Raw genomic sequence first — 20,485 nt, forward strand, 5'->3', positions numbered from 1 at the left:
GACTCGTAATGGTTTGACTTTTTAAAAAAATTAACAAAATTTTTTTTTAAAAACGGTTGCCTTTGCAACAAGTAAAACTCGAGTGTCAAATGCATATGGCCATAGAATGCGCCAAAATTCATAAATTTTGAGTTGAATAATATTTGCGAAATGCCTAGTCTTATATAAAGCTTTTGGTATTTATCGGTGTTGAAATACAAAAATTTAATGGAATTTCACGAATCCAATAGGAATGTACAGTAATTTAAATATATGCGTTGTCAATGTAACAGATTTTTTTTTTTCTTACTACTCACATAAGCCACTTCGTTCCTCCCTAGCATATAAAAATTTAATAAAAAGTCATTGCAGCGATAACTCAACATTGAATTCAACGTAACTACGAGATAATAAACCATAAATGACATAGCTACCGTGACCATACATTTTTTTCGACAAATAGAGATCACTTATGATATACATTAATACGTGAAAAATTAGCATAAACGTAATTTCCATTAACCAATTCAAAATACCAGTCTACGAATTTACTCGTCTCCGAACTTACCCACAGAAGTCATTGAACCATGCAAATGGTACCACTTCGGTAGAAGGAGAAAGAGAACACACGTGGATAAGGGGGAATAAGTAAGAGGCAAAGAAAGAATCTGCTAACTTGGTTCTAAAAATTCACGAAGCGTGGGGTCAAGCGTGTCCAGCATGAAAAGTAAAATCAGCGAACCTGGCGGATACTAAGAATTATCCAGCTTCACGTAGTTACAATGTAACCCGCAAGCATAATATAACAAAGAACAACTCTGAAGATTCTTCGAATAAAATTACTTAATTTCTCAAAATAAAAACAAGTTTAATTGCCCTGGGAAATTAAAAATAAATAATCATCTAACTTCAACGATAGCCGTAGCTTGTCATCGCCTTAAAACCATATAAAACGATTCACGGCCACGGCAAGGAATGACAAATTAAGAGAAGGCACAACTAGAGAAAAGGAGAGATAAAAAAGACGAAAGAGGATTCTACTGAGTAATACCTGGTTGGTAGGTTCGTCTGCCGTATGGTTTGTTACATGGTTGGAGACCCCCACCCTGTATAAAAGCCACCTACGGTCTGGCGCGACTTCAGTCTACTGTTCGAACTTCACACAGCGATATAGTCAAAAGATCATCTTGCGCTGCGGTGAGCAAGTTGGGAGGATGGCTTCTTAGAGAATTCAACGACTAGCGAGATGCTCGGCCGTGGGAAATCCACCCTCTGCACCCTGGTACGTCCAAAATCCATCGGCTTCGTCATTGGATTGATTACTACGTGTTTACCGAACTGCCTACTAACCCTTGGACGCGAGTGTGATATAGGAAATGTGAACCAAGATCAGATTGTGACATTTAATTAAGATCCTATGGATATTATACTTATTATGGATATTCATCACGAAGTTATTAAGTGCTGCTGCAATTTTTTTTCTTGCTCGTCGAACATCATTTTTTACTTCGTCCTACTTGTTCCAATCGATCGGTAAAATTTCGGTCAGACTATATTAATTCGACTCTCTTTTGTAATTCACTTTCTAATTTCACTCTGTCTCCCTCTTTATAAGTTTTATTCATTGTTCCAATCATCGTGACGAAAATGAATGTGATAGTAAAAGCTTTCATTGATCTTGGTTCTCATTGACTGCCACTGCTGCACTACATTTCATTCATGTCTCCCCACCCTGACTCGAAACCAGTAATATTAGATGGCTAAGGAGCTACCCGCAACGGGGCTATTACAATCGCGTGCTATTTACATCAGTAGATAGCATTGCCAAGGATAATGACACTGCCTTGAGAATGCCAGATGATATTGTAACTTTGTCCATAGTGTCTATTCCAATAGACAGGTATAGAGTATCAGTGATGATTAATGACAAATCGATAACTTTTGAATACCTTAGAAAATCTTGTAACAGAAGGAAACTCGATTATACATCGGTATAGTGCGGGTACGGTATTTTGGATTTATTACCCGTTACGACATCAGCTAACGAGCTCTTAACTAACGACAGTAATGACCAATTTCCAGGATAAATAACGCTCTATCGAAAATCTAAGCAAGATTAACGGCTACCGGCTGTCTTTTTCTTAGTACTGTTTTTATCTTATCCGATTCTGTACCATCATCTTACGCAATCGGCATGTAAAACAGTTGCAATTCCATTCTGACAATCAGATTCAAAGTTTAGTGCGTTGATATGCCTCGTTAGACGCAAAGCTCAGCTCGTTTGTTCCGCTCCGTAGTCTTCTATAAGATCTCTAACCTCCTTAAGAGTCAGTTGACTAGTAATCCCTGTTTAAAAGAAATAAACAAATACTGATTACACGTCTAGCCAATTCTCGTCTTTATTTGATTTTTTTGGTCCTACGTAGCATCGCCGTAAGGTCCTTGGCACTATTATTGTTTGCTAACAATTATTACCTCAAAGGCCATTTCCTGACCGTAGTAAATTACAGGATCAGTTCCATCTATTAGGTTCGATGTTTATAAAAAAATTTAAATGAAATTAAAAGTATCCTTTGTGTCAAGTCGGGATATGGACTATATACCTCTATTTCAAATTTCGTCAAAATTTCTTCAGTTGGTACGCCGTGATTGGGTAATGAATATCCAAATACACTTTTGGATTCATAATATTAGGATTTTGATTTTTGTATTAGAAGCCCATAACAGAGATACGCGTGGTAAGGTCGTGACATCAGAGCAAGCTTCAGAGGACTTATTTGCATTGAAATTCTTATAAAGATGGCCTCTCATAGTGGAGCCGATGTCGAGGTTTGACTATACGCCTGTTTCATAAAAGTAGTACATGGCTCACATAAGACAAACAGTTACCTTAGTATCTGTCGGTCCATCCGTTTAGCCTCTGGCAGTATCGACACCTTATTACACAACTTTAGAACTGGGAGACTTTCACTGATGATGATGCGTCCAAGAATCTTCTTCGAATCATGGAATGTATTACTTTTATTTATTGAGGGTCAAATCTTGTCTGGGTCATAATACTCTATAGGTATTAACAGAAAAAGATAAAAACTGTTATTGTGCACCTTTCACTGCTTTGCATTAATGTAGAATTTGAATTTTATGGGAAAGTAAAAACGATACGTAGATCAGACTATTTTGAAGGTTTGAATAGGCTACATAATAGAAATAACTGCATAAATTAAGCTAATCAATTGATGTATTTTTTAGTAGCTTTGTCTTTTGTAATGAAAAATAAGTTTTGCACATACATTGTAACTTTTACTCATTTTTCTCTTGCTATATCTCGACAGCTATTGCTATTAGCTTGTCATAATATTACCATTGTCTACTAAAATACCGTGGCACAAATACCATGGAGATTAATACTAGCAACACTTGATTCATGGCACGAGGTTCACCGTAAGCCACGGCATATATTAACCTTTTGTATCGTGAACTCATGCGCCCGCCAACCGCAAGTGTCAACTCCGCCCGCTAGATGGACTTTATGATCTTGGGTGAAGTAGAAGGAGTCAGCTTGTGATCTTTTGCTTTTGAAGCATTTAAAAAGAAACTGTAAATCTAACAACATTTTTGAAGGTTCAAAATGTAAGAAATCAGTGTGCATATACAAGGCTGCTTGATAAGGGAGTAGTGAGAAAGAGAGAGAGAGGATATGCAGGAGAGAAATATTGTTGGTTATGTCGAGAACAAAAAAAGACGTAAGTTCACTCTCTTAACGAGTCTTGGCAATACTGAGACCTTGTCCTATCACCAAAGAAGGATGCGATACAAAAAATGCTTCTCTTTTTCCTTCTCTTCTTCTGTCGTTCTTGAAAATGTCAAGGATTTCTGTCATGTTCCCTTGTCTCGATTGTAAATTTCTCTTGTGCTTTTCTTTATTATTTTTCGTCTCTCTTTAATACATATCCACTTTCGATCTACCATCGAACCCTTATTCAAGCCCCTTCTACCTAGTTCTACATTTCTTAAGGCTATGGGAGTTCAATTAGAATTACAAGTATCGACGACAAAAGAAAGTCAAAGAATCGAATGAACTATTCAAATAATCATGCATCAATTAAACCACAAGTCGCCGCACCTACAGGCTAAACGTGGTCGCACGAATTTACATCATTTTTAAATAATTTATTTGTTCATATTGAGTTTCTCTTTTCGTTTTCACCTACTCGCGTAAGGCGATCCAGCACCGTCGCTACCGGTGCTGATATTTGCAATCGTAATTCACATTTCGCGTCAAAGAGATTTCACAGTGCCATGGCGTATCGCGCCAGTCTACTCTTCCAGTCATATTAGCAGGTCCAACTGTCTAACTATCAAAGGTACATCAGTTTTCATTTTTCTAAATTCTCTTCGCGAATCGCACCATTGAAATTTTACTGTTGAATGTAGAAATTAGATATAAATAAAAAAATTTAATTTACCAAAGGTTAATTCACGTCTCTTAAATATTTATCGCGTCTATACCAAAGAAGGAATAAGAATATAAATACGAGTCATAATAAGAGAGATCAGCATCCACCTACGCCCATTCAAATATCTCGTGTCACTTTCATTTCACCGAGTACTCGATACGCTCTTTCTAACGAGAAATCTTTGAGATCGAAAGCTCGACGCTTCGTAATTTGCATAAATCGTCAGACTATTACGAGAAGACGTCACTTGACGCTTGAAAATAAATGCAAACACTTTCTCGAGGATTTCATAGCCTTCATCACAGCACAGCTCATTACGATATGCGTATTGTGATAAATGATGTGGAAAATGCGAGCGGTGATCATCCGTAATGTAATATGATCTTACGATAGGTTCCGTTATGTCATTCTTTCTATAACGTTACCAGTTTCGCGTAGGCATCTGCATTGGCATATTTTTATCCTCCCACTAACATGACCGGACTGGTTGATGACTAACGTCAACCATTTTTGCAGTATCTTCTTCGCTTATTTGTATTTATGAAAATGCGAGTATTCCGTATACTGAACTTGCTCACGCATACCACCTCGTATACGTCTTTCGCTTACGTTATTATTAGTTATTTACGGAAATCAACTATGCTTACGAGACTAATATGACGATAATGGTGTGACGACTTTTTCCACATTTCATAATTTTATAAGAATAATTCAGTAATTTCCGATGTACGTGCTACTGATTTTTTTATATGATAAAATTATATTGGCATTGAAATTACGTAGAATTTTTTTTATCTTTTTCACATAATTTTCTATTAATCGGATTGATATAAGCTTCGAGTGTACTTTTGTCTACTAATTGCATACTAAACTGGAGAATAGACTATCCGCGATAAATCTCTGAATACACATCACTTTTACTTTTGCGAAGGCCACAAGGATGGTCAGCTCGCACGCTATTAGCCTCTGGGAACAATTTCGTAAAGAAGATCCGCTGATTTTGCATGGTGAAATCTGTATTAATCGTTACAGGATATTTGTGCCATTGGAATCCATTCCCTTCTTATGTATGAATACGCGGTGAAATAAAAAGTATAATGATTATACAATCTCAGGAAATAATATCTCTGTCCTTTCTTACTGATCTTAAAAATTGTGGGACGCTTTCGTTACGCAAGTAACTTAATGAGAACTGTTCGCTCGCATGTAGAAATTTATGTCAGGCTTTGTCGCGTGAAGTTTATGGGGTTTTGTAAAACTGCAAGAATTTATAACGATATAAATTTGCAACTTCCATGGCGAACAGTAAACTTGTGAATCAGAAGATTTATATGGCTTCGGAAAGTGAGGCCACCTTCTTTTCGTGACATCGTTGTTTCTTTTATTTCATTTCAAAATGTAGTTAGGAATTTGCTTTTTGTTTGGCAAGAGAACAGGATGAAGAAATTAACGCACGATTATTTGTGTGTGTATATATAGTATATATGTTATTTGTATCCTATGTACGAATCATGTATGAACTAGGCATTCTTTAAGCGTTACATAAGTTTTTGCTCAAATACCTAACGACTAACCATCAAGGATATTAAATGGCTTGACTGACTTGACATTTAGCATCAAGTGCTCCGGCATTAGAGGATCTTTTGACAGTAAAGTTTTGAAAGGTGAACGAGGCTGCTCTAACTACGGCAGCACGTGACCTTAAGATTATACTTATAGATACGCATATATCTTTGACTTCAAATCATTAAATATACGATGCCTATCTACTACTGTAAGATAATTCTATAAAAAATAAGAGTTTTAATGCCTTATTATCTGGCTTGTTTTGTATTTACGAAAATAAATATTATTTTCTTATATTTCTTGTATTCAACAGATGGCCATCGGGATTTCTAAAATCGATTATTAATCTTCTTTTTCGACTCATTGTTTACAGGTGATTGCAGCGATCATTCTGCAAGTTACACAGGCGCAAAATAGCAGGGAGGGCAAGGATCTCATCTTCGACATAAGCGACAAACAAAAGTCACAATATTTGAACCAAAACTTTGATACGAGTGAGTATCTTACAATGTATACTATTCTTCGTATCGATAAGAGTTCCCTTGTATATGATAAAACACGTTTTAATATAATATTACTTAAAACTTATTTACTTTTTATAAATTTTAGACGCATACAATTATGGATACGAAGTTGGTCCTAATGGACAGTTCCATCACGAAGTACATGGTCCTGATGGGGTTACTTATGGTTGTTATGGATACGTAGATGCTTTTAACAAGCTCACGGCTACATTTTATCTAAGCGATGGGTGGGGCTATCGTATCGTCCATCCTGGAGACAATGTAGAACTATTCCTTCATAAACATGAACATCACGAGCCGGGACATGATCATCACGAGCATGATGAACACCACGATCATCATGATCATCATGGTATCCTGACTGCATGGAAGGATTTGTATTTCCCGCCAGTCTGTGGACAATTCGAAGGTCTTATCACGCGGCCAATTATTTCACCACCTACAAAACCAACTATACCAGATAGTATGAGATTTTAATACTTATGAAGGTTCACTTATTAGTGTAATACTTAAATGAGTAATAATTATTTATAGAACCCGGATCGACAGGTCCGGGAGGACCGACGGGACCAATAGGTCCGACTGGACCAACAGGTCCGACAGGACCAACAGGCCCGATTGGAGGTGATGGTGGTATAGGAGGAACTGGGTCACCTGGACCATCGGGTCCTTGGCCAGAAGGACCAACAGGACCTGATGGTGTTATTCGTCCAGAAGCAGGACAACCTGGATTTGGTGGTCCAAGTGGAAAACCCAATAAACAAGATGCACCGGGGTCAGAAAAACATCCTCGGCCTATAGGTTTTCCTGGAGGTCCAGGCACATCATTAAATCCACCCAAACCAGGAACATCTGGGAAACCACCTCAATCAGGTACTATAGTTACCCTGCAAATAGTAAAGCAACAAAATTTCTTTGCGGATTTAGTTTAATAGTGCAGTAGTAGTAACAAAAATCATAGTAAATTATTATTGAAACAGGAGAAGTGCCCGGACTTCCAGGATTTCCAGGTACACCCGGCGGTCCGGGAACGCCTGGCACTTCTGGTAGACCAGCAACTCCAGGATTCCCAGGCATTCCAGGTACTCCCGGTAAACCAGCAACATCAGGATTCCCAGGCATCCCCGGTACTCCCGGTAGACCAGCAATACCAGGAACTCCTGGTGTACCAGGCATACCAGCAACTCCAGGATTCCCAGGCGTTCCTGGTACTCCGGGTAGACCAGCAATACCAGGAACTCTTGGTGTGCCAGTCATACCAGCAACTCCAGGATTCTCAGGCATTCCTGGTATTCCGGGTAGACCAGCAATACCAGGAACTCCTGGTGTACCAGCAATACCAGCAACTCCAGGATTCCCAGGCGTACCTGGTACTCCGGGTAGACCAGCACTACCAGGAACTCCTGGTGTACCAGGCATACCAGCAACTCCAGGATTCCCAAGCATCCCTGGTACTCCCGGTAGACCAGCAACTCCTGGTGTACCAGCGATACCAGCAACACCAGGAATCCCAGGCATCCCCGGAACTCCCGGTAGACCAGGAATACCAGGAACTCCTGGTGTGCCAGCCATACCAGCAACTCCAGGATTCCCAGGCATCCCCGGGACTCCCGGTAGACCAGCAACACCAGGATTCCCAGGCATCCCCGGGACTCCCGGTAGACCAGCAACACCAGGATTCCCAGGCATCCCCGGGACTCCCGGTAGACCAGCAACACCAGGATTCCCAGGCATCCCCGGGACTCCCGGTAGACCAGCAACACCAGGATTCCCAGGCATCCCCGGGACTCCCGGTAGACCAGCAAGACTCCAGGATTTCCAGGCATCCCCGGTACTCCGGGTAGACCAGCAATACCAGGAACTCCTGGTGTACCAGCGATACCAGCAACACCAGGAATCCCAGGCATCCCCGGAACTCCCGGTAGACCAGCAATACCAGGAACTCCTGGTGTACCAGCGATACCAGCAACACCAGGAATCCCAGGCATCCCCGGAACTCCCGGTAGACCAGCAATACCAGGAACTCCTGGTGTACCAGCGATACCAGCAACACCAGGAATCCCAGGCATCCCCGGAACTCCCGGTAGACCAGCAATACCAGGAACTCCTGGTGTACCAGCGATACCAGCAACACCAGGAATCCCAGGCATCCCCGGAACTCCCGGTAGACCAGCAATACCAGGAACTCCTGGTGTACCAGCGATACCAGCAACTCCAGGATTCCCAGGCGTACCTGGTATTCCGGGTAGACCAGCAATACCAGGAACCCCTGGTGTACCAGGCATACCAGCAACTCCAGGATTCCCAAGCATCCCTGGTACTCCCGGTAGACCAGCAACTCCTGGTGTACCAGCGATACCAGCAACACCAGGAATCCCAGGCATCCCCGGAACTCCCGGTAGACCAGGAATACCAGGAACTCCTGGTGTGCCAGCCATACCAGCAACTCCAGGATTCCCAGGCATCCCCGGGACTCCCGGTAGACCAGCAACACCAGGATTCCCAGGCATCCCCGGGACTCCCGGTAGACCAGCAACACCAGGATTCCCAGGCATCCCCGGGACTCCCGGTAGACCAGCAACACCAGGATTCCCAGGCATCCCCGGGACTCCCGGTAGACCAGCAACACCAGGATTAGACCAGCAAAACCAGGAACTCCTGGTGTACCAGCCATACCAGCAACACCAGGAATCCCAGGCATCCCCGGAACTCCCGGTAGACCAGCAATACCAGGAACTCCTGGTGTACCAGCCATACCAGCAACTCCAGGATTCCCAGGCATCCCCGGTACTCCAGGTAGACCAGCAATACCGGGAACTCCTGGTGTACCAGGCATACCAGCGACTCCAGGATTCCCAGGCATCCCCGGAACTCCTGGTAGACCAGCAATACCAGGAACTCCTGGTGCACCAGCCATACCAGCGACTCCAGGATTCCTAGGCGTTCCTGGTACTCCGGGTAGACCAGCCGTACCAGCGACTCCAGGATTCCCAGCTACCCCCGGTACTCCTGGTAAACCAGCAATACCAGGAACGCCTGGCGTACCAGCCATACCAGCAACTCCAGGATTTCCAGGCATTCCCGTTACTCCAGGTGAACCAGCCATACCCAGCACACCAGTAATACCAGGCGTACCTGGAACACCAGGCAGACCAGCAATACCAGGAACGCCAGGTAGACCTGCCATACCAGGTACTCCAAACATACCAGCTATACCAGGAACACCAGAAATACCAGCTATACCAGGAACGCCGGAAATACCAGCCGTACCAGGAACGCCAGGCAGACCAGCCATACCAGGCACTCCAGGCATACCAGCTATACCAGGAACGCCAGGCAGACCAGCAATTCCCGGAACACCAGGCAGACCAGCCATACTGGGGACTCCAGGCAGACCAGCCATACCAGGTACTCCAAACATACCAGCTATACCAGGAACACCAGAAATACCAGCTATACCAGGAACGCCGGAAATACCAGCCGTACCAGGAACGCCAGGCAGACCAGCCATACCAGGCACTCCAGGCATACCAGCTATACCAGGAACGCCAGGCAGACCAGCAATTCCCGGAACACCAGGCAGACCAGCCATACTGGGGACTCCAGGCAGACCAGCCATACCAGGTACTCCAAACATACCAGCTATACCAGGAACACCAGAAATACCAGCTATATACCCGGAACACTAGGCAGACCAGCCATACCCGGAACACCAGGCAGACCAGCCATACCTGGAACACCAGGCAGACCAGCCATACCCGGAACACCAGGCATACCAGGTGTGCCAGGAACACCAGGCAGACCACCTCTACCTGGAACACCAGGAATACCAGCCATACCCGGAATACCAGGCAGACCAGCCATACCCGGAACACCAGGCAGACCAGCTGTACCTGGAACACCAGGAATACCAGCCATTCCCGGTACACCAGGCAGACCAGCCATACCCGGAATTCCTTCACAATCAGGTCTGAGTTATAGGCAATGGAATTGCGTTGATTATGTGTAGATTTTATTAGGATTTTTATGGAGATAATGTTTATTCAAAACCTTGCTCTATGGTAGGGGAAGCACCAGGCTCATTAGGACAGTCAGGAAATGCGGGTATTCCAAGTAGACCAGGATCATCTGGAGTTCCATTGCAGACAGGTATGATTCGTAGTTACTAAGTATTGTTTTTTTTTTTTTTTTTCTTTTGTAAATAAACTGTAATACAGTAGATTCAGAAACCTGAACACTCCTATTTTCGATTTCCTTGTTATACCATACTTTGTTATGAAATGCATAATAATCATTGAGTTTATAAATTTAATTTATGTATTTGCCTTTCATAATGTATCTATAGTAATGAACAAAAATTAATTCGTTACAGCATTTTTACATTTTATTATAATTTATAATTTGTTGTTCCACACAGGTCAATCTGCATATCCCAAACCAGGATCTTCAAATTATCCAGGGGCACCTAACGGCCCTATTGGTGGAATTGGACCCACAGGTGGTATTGGGGGTATAGGAGGCGATGGCGGTATTGGAGGTATTGGAGGAACCGGACCTGATGGTCCCGATGGTCCTTGGCCAACAGGACCACCAGGACCAGATGGACCATGGCCAGGCGATCCTGGATATGGAGCTGCAGAAAAACCATCGATACGTCCTCAAACCTCTGCGAACAGGCCTAATGTACCTTATACACCGATAACGGCAGGATCTTCATTTCAGCCAGGTGTCCCAGGAAATAATGTTCTTGAACCGGCAAAAAAGCCCTCATATCAATCACAAAAACCAGGGAGTCCAGGAAAACCTAACTACACACAATTTAAACCCGACTTATTAACTCAATTAGAAACGCCTGATAAACAAAATAATTTTGGACGCCCATTAGTTCAGAACGGAGCACCAGATGCTAATAAACCTCAACAACCTGTTTACGGTCAATTTGGTTTCCAACAGCAAGGGCAATATGGACAAAGTAATAATTACCAGCAAAATAACAAATACCAACAACAGCAAATTACTATAAGCACACCAGGGGAACCAGGTGAACCCGGTGAACTTGGAACACCAGGAACACCTGGGACACCAGGAATATCCGGAACACCGGGCACACCTGGTAGACCTGGGAAACCTGGAAAGCCTGCAAAACCTGGACAATACGGTACGATCGTATTTGGATCACAACAACAGGGACAACAGCAGCAACAACATCAACATCAACAACAAGGATTAACTGAAATACAACTCAGTCAAATTAACCATGGAGGAAAGCCAGGGGATAGTCCAAATCAGATTGTCTTTCAACAGCAGGGCCAGTATCAGCAATCCTCTAGTTTCCATGGAAGCAATAACTATCAACAACAACATTTTTTCGCAAGTAACCAAAATTTACCAGGAACACCAGTGGCATCTAGTAAACCAAGTAGCTTCGGTGTATCAGGTCCTATTGTGAATGGCGTACCATCATCAACACATCAAGTTACTCAAGTTCAAACAAGCTTTCAAAAACCCGGAATATCAAACATTGCGCAATACCAAGAACTAAGTTCAGGAATTGGTAAGCCAGGAAAACCAAACCATAGCTTTAGTGCTATTGGCGTGCAACCACCAGGATCTGTGAAACCAATTCCGTTTCCAGTAGGACCAGATCCTCAAGCTTGTCCCTGTTACGTAGTAGAACCTAACAACACAACAGCGCCAGTTACGAGTACTACGCCCCCTGCAGCTTTAGTAGGTCAACTGGGCTTTATTCCTGTTATATTTGTACCGTATTGTCCCGGGGCTACTGCGAACAGTGACAATATGAAGATGGTTTTCCCTTCAGCAACACCTGTACCCTACCCATGCAACGTATGTGGTCCCCAGGGTACTGGATTCACAACAAAATTCTTGAATATCGAGGAGCTGGGAAACCTCGAGCACTTGAAGAAGGCATTGAGTCAGGCTAATCTTGGATATCTAAATGTTCCTGTGCAAAGTCTCACGCATCGGCGGAAGGTAAAGAGGAGGAAAATCGAATGAGATTCTATAAGCAGCACCCGCTCGCATCTTGAGCGTTAACTTATTCATTATTGAAAGAAGTGGAATTGGTGGAATAAAGACGAAAATGCCCGTCCGCCAGCTGCTGGACAGCTGATGGATGGCCATAAATGGCTGGATGGCCGGGTCCATTTCGAGGACTCTACTTGCAATCATACATCACTAATTAAAAAGAAGCGCTATGGGTTTATTTTAACTAAATTTCATATGAATATTTCCATACGCTTCTTCTGTAAGAATCTTTCGTCACCTTGATCGCGTCTTTATTCATTAAATTCTGAGTGTTGCATTAGACTAAGAGACATTTGAATCCCATGAATGATATTCAACTTTTGTCTGCTTAAATGATGCATCCTGTATTACATAGGAAAATGAAGAAAGTTTTTGTGCCTTCCGTGAATAAATATTTATTCACTTTTTTAAAGAAATAATTGTATTTGGCAATAATATTTTATTTTGTGATTTGAAACTTAAGATGATTTTAAATGATCATTGATAAATAAATTGTACAATTTTACAGTTGTGTGTATTTGATTCTTGTTGAAAACAAATTCTATCCTACAAATAATTACTACACTATATTTCATATTTGTCACTGTTTATTGTAATTAAAAATTACTGCTCACTCATCAAACATATAAATGTATCTGCTCTTGGTATTGGCTAAGTTCTATAATAGAAATTCATCACCGTCGGGAATTTAGCGGCAAAAGATACAAATTTATACTTTTAATGCCTAAAAATTGCTCCTTAAATCCTCCTTATGTTGCTATTATACAATAATTTTTAAAATATTCATTAAAACAGAAAATTTTTTTTAATGCTAATCCAAATAACCAAGCAAATTTTCATATGATTTTATTAAGGAATCAGCTGCTCTCAATTTGATCCATTTCATTTCACAATTTGTTTCTTATTTTATTAAAGCATCCTTAAGTAACAAATAAAATTTGATTTTCTTTTGGCCCGATTGCAAACGTAAACAATATGGTTCATTTTGGAACATACCTGGCAGGTGCGTTCGAAAATGAGCCGAGGGCGCTGAGAACATAGTTTATCTGATTATTGAATGCTAGATCTTTATTAAGATGCAAGTAAATGCATGGTTTCGTACAGGAGCCCGGTGAAGTCCGGTAATGACAATTGATATCTTACTGTGTACGTCTGAACTTTTTCATGTTGACAAACTCTATCTGAATACGTATTTAGCAGCGGAGCAATTAAAATAACGTAAGGAGCATTTAAGGAGCAATTTTTTAGGTATTAAAAACATAAAATATTTATCTTTTGACGTTAAATTCTCGACGGTACTATACCGACTTCTGCACAGCTTCGTTCATTACCGCACTCTATTCAAAATTTTATGAGCGCCGCAAGTACAGCCAGTACTTACGGAAAAAGATTGTCGTCAGATTGTAATACGTATGAGTTAACTCTATCAACATGGTGACTACAATTATCCTTTCTGCAACATCTATTATCGGATTTACACTATGAAACTATGTATTCAGAGTTGCTGCAGAGAAGTTATGCAAAGTATGTTTGAAGTCAAATTTTTCAGCCAATAAGAACACTGCATTACTAGGGAATATTTTTGAAGATCTTCAGTCCCTAAAAATTCTGCTTTGCTATTGGCTAAGAGTTCTTGACATGGAATGTCTGATGCTATCAAAATTCGGGCTTATAGGTAAGATTAGTAGCGACTGCTTTGTGAACGCGGCGTTTGCGCTCCAAGTAGCGAATATTGTCGATAATGTCAATACTTGTAAAAGGACGAGATTTTAAAAAATATGTGATGCTTTGAGAAGGATTAAAAAGCAAAGTGGTGAGTGAGAACGTAGTCTCGGTAGTTAATAGGTGATGAAAAAGTCGAGTAAGCAACGAACGGGCGTGGGTAACATTTCGAGCGTGTGCCTGTCCGAGGTAAAGGGCGAAGGCGGTGGAGACCATCTGGAGAATTTCACGTCCTTTTACATGAAGGAACAGGATATTCCCGAGTACTTGGAGGGTTGCGGTCTCAGCACCTGTTCTGCTGGCGATATGCCTGAGGCTGTCGAAGTCCTGCGGGACACCGCCAAAGAGAACTTCAAGGAGAAGAAGCTCTCTGCTGCCTCCATAGCTGGCAGTGACACTAAGAAAACAGTGACTGTCAAGCATCCAGAGTCCAACAAGCCAAAACCAACAGCCAAACGGGGAAAACCAATTCAGGCAGATTTGGATGTATCCAAAGAATTTGTAAGATGCAGAGATGAGTGTGTAACACGACTTGATCTCAGCAAGTCGAGCATCTCAAATCTTCCCAATACTGTACGTGACTTGACTCACTTGGTTGAATTCTATCTTTATGGCAACAAATTAACCACTCTACCACCAGAAATAGGATGCCTTGCAAACTTGAAGACACTGGCTCTGAGTGAGAACTCATTGACTAGTTTACCTGATACTTTGAAAAATCTGAAATGTCTAAAGGTACTCGATCTCAGGCATAACAAACTGAATGAGATACCTGATGTAGTTTACAGTCTGACATCACTAACTACTCTATTTCTTCGGTTTAATCGAGTAAAATGCGTTGGAGATTCCATAAGAAACTTAACAAATTTGACAATGCTAAGTTTGCGAGAGAATAAAATCAAGGAGTTGCCAGCTGGCATTGGACAACTCGTTAATCTGATAACATTTGATGTATCGCACAACCACTTGGAGCATCTACCTGAAGAAATTGGAAATTGCATTCAATTGTCAACACTTGATTTACAGCACAATGAGCTTTTGGATATCCCTGAGACAATTGGAAACTTAGTATCTGTTACAAGACTTGGACTGAGATACAATAGACTGTCGAGCATACCACAGTCACTGGCAAACTGTAAGCTGATGGATGAATTTAGTGTGGAGGGAAATCAAGTGTCTCAACTGCCAGATGGATTGCTGTCAAGTCTCTCAGACTTGACGACAATCACATTATCGAGAAATGCATTTACTGCTTATCCCTCCGGAGGTCCGTCCCAATTCACAAATGTCTACTCCATTAATTTGGAGCACAATATTATTGACAAGATACCTTATGGTATCTTCTCACGAGCTAAGAATCTTACGAAGCTCAATATGAAAGAAAATGAATTGACTGCCTTGCCTTTGGATATTGGAACATGGGTTAATATGGTGGAACTTAATCTTGGTACCAATAAATTGACAAAGATTCCAGACGACATCCAATGCCTTCAAAGCCTTGAGATTCTGATACTTTCAAACAATGCTTTGAAACGTATTCCAGCAAGTATAGCAAACTTGCGCAAGCTTCGTGTTCTGGATTTGGAGGAGAACAAGATAGAATCTCTTCCAAATGAAATTGGTTTTCTTCGAGATCTTCAGAAACTTATTCTACAGTCAAATCAGGTGACATATCTACCTAGAGCCATTGGTCATCTGACCAACCTGACTTATCTCAGCGTAGGTGAAAATGATCTGACTTACCTGCCTGAAGAGATTGGCACTCTGGAGAACTTAGACTCCCTTTACATTAACGATAATGCCAATCTGCATAATTTACCATTTGAACTGGCGCTCTGCACAAAGCTCAGTATTATGTCAATTGAGAACTGTCCTCTCTCTCGGATTCCGGCCGAAATTGTCGCTGGTGGTCCATCGTTGGTCATACAGTTTTTAAAGATGCAAGGCCCATATCGGGCCATGTAACAACAGTGCATGTGTACAAGACTGCGCATGATATATCAACTTGCGTTGCAACTTTACTCGCACTTCTGTTTTTTTAGCGTACACCGAACCGCTGCGAACCGACGCCAACCTAATCCTTATTTAAATTAGTACAGTTCCGTCGATACATATTCCCCAAGATAATTATTACATTATTAAATATTGATCCGCGACTGTTATATCAGCTTCAAATTTTTATTTAACCACTTGACTTCCTCGCAGCTATGTGCACAGCTCCAAATGTCTTCTGCCAATTGTATTATTTATAAGTAGGCTAGATATAGTGATAATCGTTTCAACAGTTTTTGGATGTTTCAGCGTTCACGCTAAAATTTGTCATTTAACTGTTGAAATACGTGCGTGATTGTCAATGTTGTTTTTCGAAGTCAAGACCTGTTACGGTTCCAATTGTTGTAAACGCGGCTACGATATCGTCGGGCAAAAATTTTTAAAATTATACATAGTCGTACTACGAGATCAGTTTCGTATTCAAGGGACATTTTTATACTGTATTTCGTAACAAGATGGCCCCTGAGCATGAACTTTATCTTACAGCACGACTATACATGATTATCCTACTTTAACTTGCAACATACGTGAACTTGAATATCGCGACAATGTAAAACTGCGCCAGAACCGACAGCGTGCCATTTCAGTTGGACCAATTTAGGTTTAATGGTTTGCTACAAATGGATATTACTGGTTTATCATGAATAATGAATAACGTACGTGCGGTTGATCTTGAAGTAAGAACGTTTACCTACATCTTATAATGCCAAACACATTCAAAAATATTGCCAACAAAAATACAGTATATTCCTTTAGTTCTTTTTCTTTTGCTTGATTATAAATACTACAGTACTTCTTAGTAATACCTTATCGACTAAAGAGAAAACTGATCATGAAAAGTGTTCACCATTTTTTTTTCTCCAACCAATGTACTTGTTCATTGTTCATGAAACAGTAAGACCATCATCGCGTTTTTTATATGTATATGCATATAATGATGTTAAACGTATTAAGGATACATAATAAGCTACACATGTAACGTATGCATCCTTAATGACGGTGAGTAATTTACAGAAACTAAAAGTATCATTAAATATGTATTTTGACGAAAAGTGTTAGCCCTTATCCCTCTAGCATCGAGATATCGATGATTCAATGTCGTACTAACGATTACGATGACTATGATGAATATAATGACTTCATTTCGTGGCCAAATTCTTACGCTACCCGAAGTACCTCCGATTGGCGTATTTTTAAACGTCATTTTATTCGGGAGTGTTTTCGCCAGTGCTATTCAGGAAAATATATATTAATAGAATCGAGAGATAGGGGCTAAAAAAAGGGATAAATCGATCGCATCCAAATTAATTATTAATGACTGTACTCGATTGAGCGTTTGACGTTTTAATCGTACATTCGTAATTTTGTAATGTTATTGTTATACCGGATGGTTGAGATATAACGGGTTGCCATTTCGTCGCTGAAACGAGTGCAACTCGTATTTTATATTGCCTGTTAATGTAGTAACCGACGTTTAGGCTGGATTTATCGAATAAATGACAGTTAGCGAATTAGTGATTCGTACAATGCAAAGAGTATTACATGCTGCATTTTTCAGGAAAATTTGCGGTTAATAGTTATGAACAAATATTTTGTTATACTTACGCAAAGTCATTTTTGTATATGCATCTCTGTTTGAATCGTTAACGTGCTACGTATAATTTTTATATGAACCGAGCCTTATCTTCTGAAATTATAAAACCTAATATTCGTATATTAAACGACACGCGCTCATCCTCGATGTCTTTGTAGACTACGTATCTCTGATCTTGTTTAAGAATGAGCTACAAGAACTTTTGTAACGCACCGTGTTTGTGTGGTCTCCGCTTGGAGATAAACGCGTGTACGGATTGCGACTCACGTTCTATATTTCTAGAATCGCAGGGTTAGATCGATCTATCCTTAAATTAGCCGTCTACGTAGTTTACGTGTATTCTTATATGATCGGAATGAATGCGCATAAAGGGTAAGAAAGTATAAAGTGCAACGAATAAGCCCAACACTTGGAATCGATATTTATTCCTACAATTTTACTAATCTATTTTCAACATCGTGCATAAGCTTGACCCTGAACACTTTACACGTTCTGTAAACAATTTATTTTTTACTATATAACCATATACGCAGTATACAATTTATCGTACATATATCTGCTGTCTGTCGAGTTTGTACAAAAGTTCTTGTAGATCGAGGCTACTGAAAATTACGGTAATGATGATGACGAATGCGACGAGATAGAAAAACTAAGGAAACGCTTTATCAACATTGTTACGGATAAAAGTGCATTTGTTAAATTTACGATTGTGGAGAACGAGTAAGGGAAAGCCATTTTTCGCTTGCCAATCGTGTGCCCGATGAGTTTAATAGCGCTGAGATAGGTAGGAGTTTACTGACGATCGAATAATGTTTCAGGATAATATGGAGTATGATGGAGAAAAACGAAAAGTCTTAGGTGTCGTGCGGTCCTATGGAGATGATGAATTTTATGTGGATATTAATAATGGATAGCGTATTATTCGTAAATCATAATCTTGTTGAAGAGCACGCCGAATGGCTCCATATTGTATATTTCATTTAAAGAATGTAATATTAATGTAATTCAGTGTGTATCAAATAATAATATAGTTTACTGTATAAATATTTCTAAATATACCGATGTATTATAAAACGATCGACCGTATACGCCTCGTTTAATTATTTTCATGATGGTAAGAGAAACAGGATTAAAGTCCACCGAATTAATTAAACGATATAACGACAGACTATTAAAAAAACTAAACTAAATATTTTAATTACTATACTGTGTCCAATGCCACCCTATTACTTCCAACTATTTTGTACAATTTCATGGAAATGTATCTATTCATTAAAGTGTAGCGCATAGAAAATTGACGTTGAATTTTTATTCCGTAATTATTATACTAATAAATAATATCCACGAACATCCTTTCGCTTTTTTCATTCGTTATTTAAATACAGGAGAATATTTTTTTTACTTTCTTCTCATTCGCTTATCTCTTGAAAGCCACAGTAAGATTTTCTAGCTTTACATGTCTTGCGGTATTGTGCAATGCAGTGCACCACATCCTGTAGATTAGATGAGTTCACACCGCATATTTTCTCCTACGCATACATAGCAATAATAATTTTATGAAATAATCGTGAGGTTGAAATTTAAAAAAAATATTTTAGTAGTCAAATGATATACCTACTAATGGGAGTGGTACGTTTAAATTAAAGTTTGAATATTTTATCAGATTTTATACTCTGCTTTTTTATTTTCACACTTTTCTCAATTTCAAGTACTTTCTTGAAGTAAAATCGTGGCACGTACGCGTATTACTTTTTCTATTTATTAATCGATATACAATACCTGTCATCAATTTTTGCCCAGCAGTTGGTTCAAATTTCCATTACAAGCTTTTATTGGTTACCTTGATAACGGAAAACTTTGAACATTTGTAAGCACTTGACATTTTTACCGTTTTTATTGAACCCATTAGTAGAACCTAAGCAATTCATGGTCAGCATATGGCTCTTTGCTATATTTCGTATTACGTAGGAATATATGACGTCTGTTCTAGGACATAACATCAATATCCAAAAATATCACGCGACAAAATTTTCCACTGAAATCAATCGAATATTATATTATATAAGATATATTATACAATATTTATTAAAAGGAAATCTTTTTACGATTAAAAATCTTTAACATTAATGAAATCCACGCGAAATACTTGACAATGAATGAAGAATGAGAATGATAAAAGTTTTAAGTTGGTGCGTATTTTATCTTTACCCTAATAAATGAAACTACCCAGAATATATGCACGCTTTTTACATATATTATTATCCGTGTCATGTGCATACGAAGGATAGTGGATACAACTTAATAAAATTCATGGATGGATTCCGAATGGATGCCGCGTCTCGGTTCAGCGATTTGGCGATGTTTTGGAAACGTTCCAGTTTGCATCATCAGGCTCTAGGTAACTCCGATACTCAAGTGCCATGTTTCAGGCAGTTCTTAATTACTCGTGTTCGTTGTTCCGTAACACTTGATTCAGCTAATTTAAGATTTTTAATTGATCAGTCGGTCAATTGATGCAGATTGGAATGTTTGTGAAACGTTGA

The 20,485-nt window shown here is 40.1% G+C and overlaps 2 protein-coding genes across 8 annotated transcripts; both read left to right on the top strand.

Moving 5' to 3' along the window:
* The first annotated feature begins 1,109 nt into the window (after positions 1 to 1,109).
* On the top strand, positions 1,110 to 13,091 carry LOC107269085 (collagen alpha-5(IV) chain). 7 transcript variants are annotated; one of them, XM_025086335.1, is made up of 11 exons: positions 1,110 to 1,261; positions 6,376 to 6,496; positions 6,612 to 6,989; positions 7,061 to 7,399; positions 7,507 to 8,004; positions 8,745 to 9,158; positions 9,422 to 9,700; positions 9,890 to 10,105; positions 10,216 to 10,494; positions 10,592 to 10,675; positions 10,944 to 13,091. In XM_025086335.1, the coding sequence occupies exons 1-11, from the start codon at positions 1,226 to 1,228 to the stop codon at positions 12,542 to 12,544; spliced, it is 4,245 nt and encodes a 1,414-aa protein (XP_024942103.1). In that variant the 5' UTR covers positions 1,110 to 1,225; the 3' UTR covers positions 12,545 to 13,091. The 7 variants fall into 7 exon arrangements, with proteins under 7 accessions (XP_024942103.1, XP_024942101.1, XP_015598035.1 ...); XM_025086333.1 differs by having other exon boundaries at positions 8,745 to 8,987; positions 9,033 to 9,158; positions 9,422 to 10,105; XM_015742549.2 differs by having other exon boundaries at positions 9,422 to 10,105.
* A 1,142-nt stretch (positions 13,092 to 14,233) lies between these two features.
* On the top strand, positions 14,234 to 19,240 carry LOC107269032 (leucine-rich repeat protein soc-2 homolog). Its single transcript, XM_015742418.2, has one exon. The coding sequence runs from the start codon at positions 14,423 to 14,425 to the stop codon at positions 16,259 to 16,261; it is 1,839 nt and encodes a 612-aa protein (XP_015597904.1). The 5' UTR covers positions 14,234 to 14,422; the 3' UTR covers positions 16,262 to 19,240.
* The last annotated feature ends 1,245 nt before the right edge of the window (positions 19,241 to 20,485 follow it).

Source organism: Cephus cinctus, unplaced genomic scaffold (assembly GCF_000341935.2).
Source record: "Cephus cinctus unplaced genomic scaffold, Ccin1 Ccin1_scaffold0597, whole genome shotgun sequence".
Taxonomy (NCBI): Eukaryota; Metazoa; Arthropoda; class Insecta; order Hymenoptera; family Cephidae; genus Cephus; species Cephus cinctus.

What these genes read in the sequence shown, in the direction of transcription:
- LOC107269085 (XM_015742549.2), top strand. Translation starts at nt 1,226, where the DNA reads ATGCTCGGCCGTGGGAAATCCACCCTCTGCACCCTG. An exon ending in AAAACCAACTATACCAGATA is followed by an intron (nt 6,990 to 7,060) that starts GTATGAGATTTT and finishes AATTATTTATAG; the next exon opens with AACCCGGATCGACAGGTCCG. An exon ending in AGCAATTCCCGGAACACCAG is followed by an intron (nt 10,106 to 10,215) that starts GCAGACCAGCCA and finishes CCGGAACACTAG; the next exon opens with GCAGACCAGCCATACCCGGA.
- LOC107269032 (XM_015742418.2), top strand. Translation starts at nt 14,423, where the DNA reads ATGAAAAAGTCGAGTAAGCAACGAACGGGCGTGGGTAACATTTCGAGC.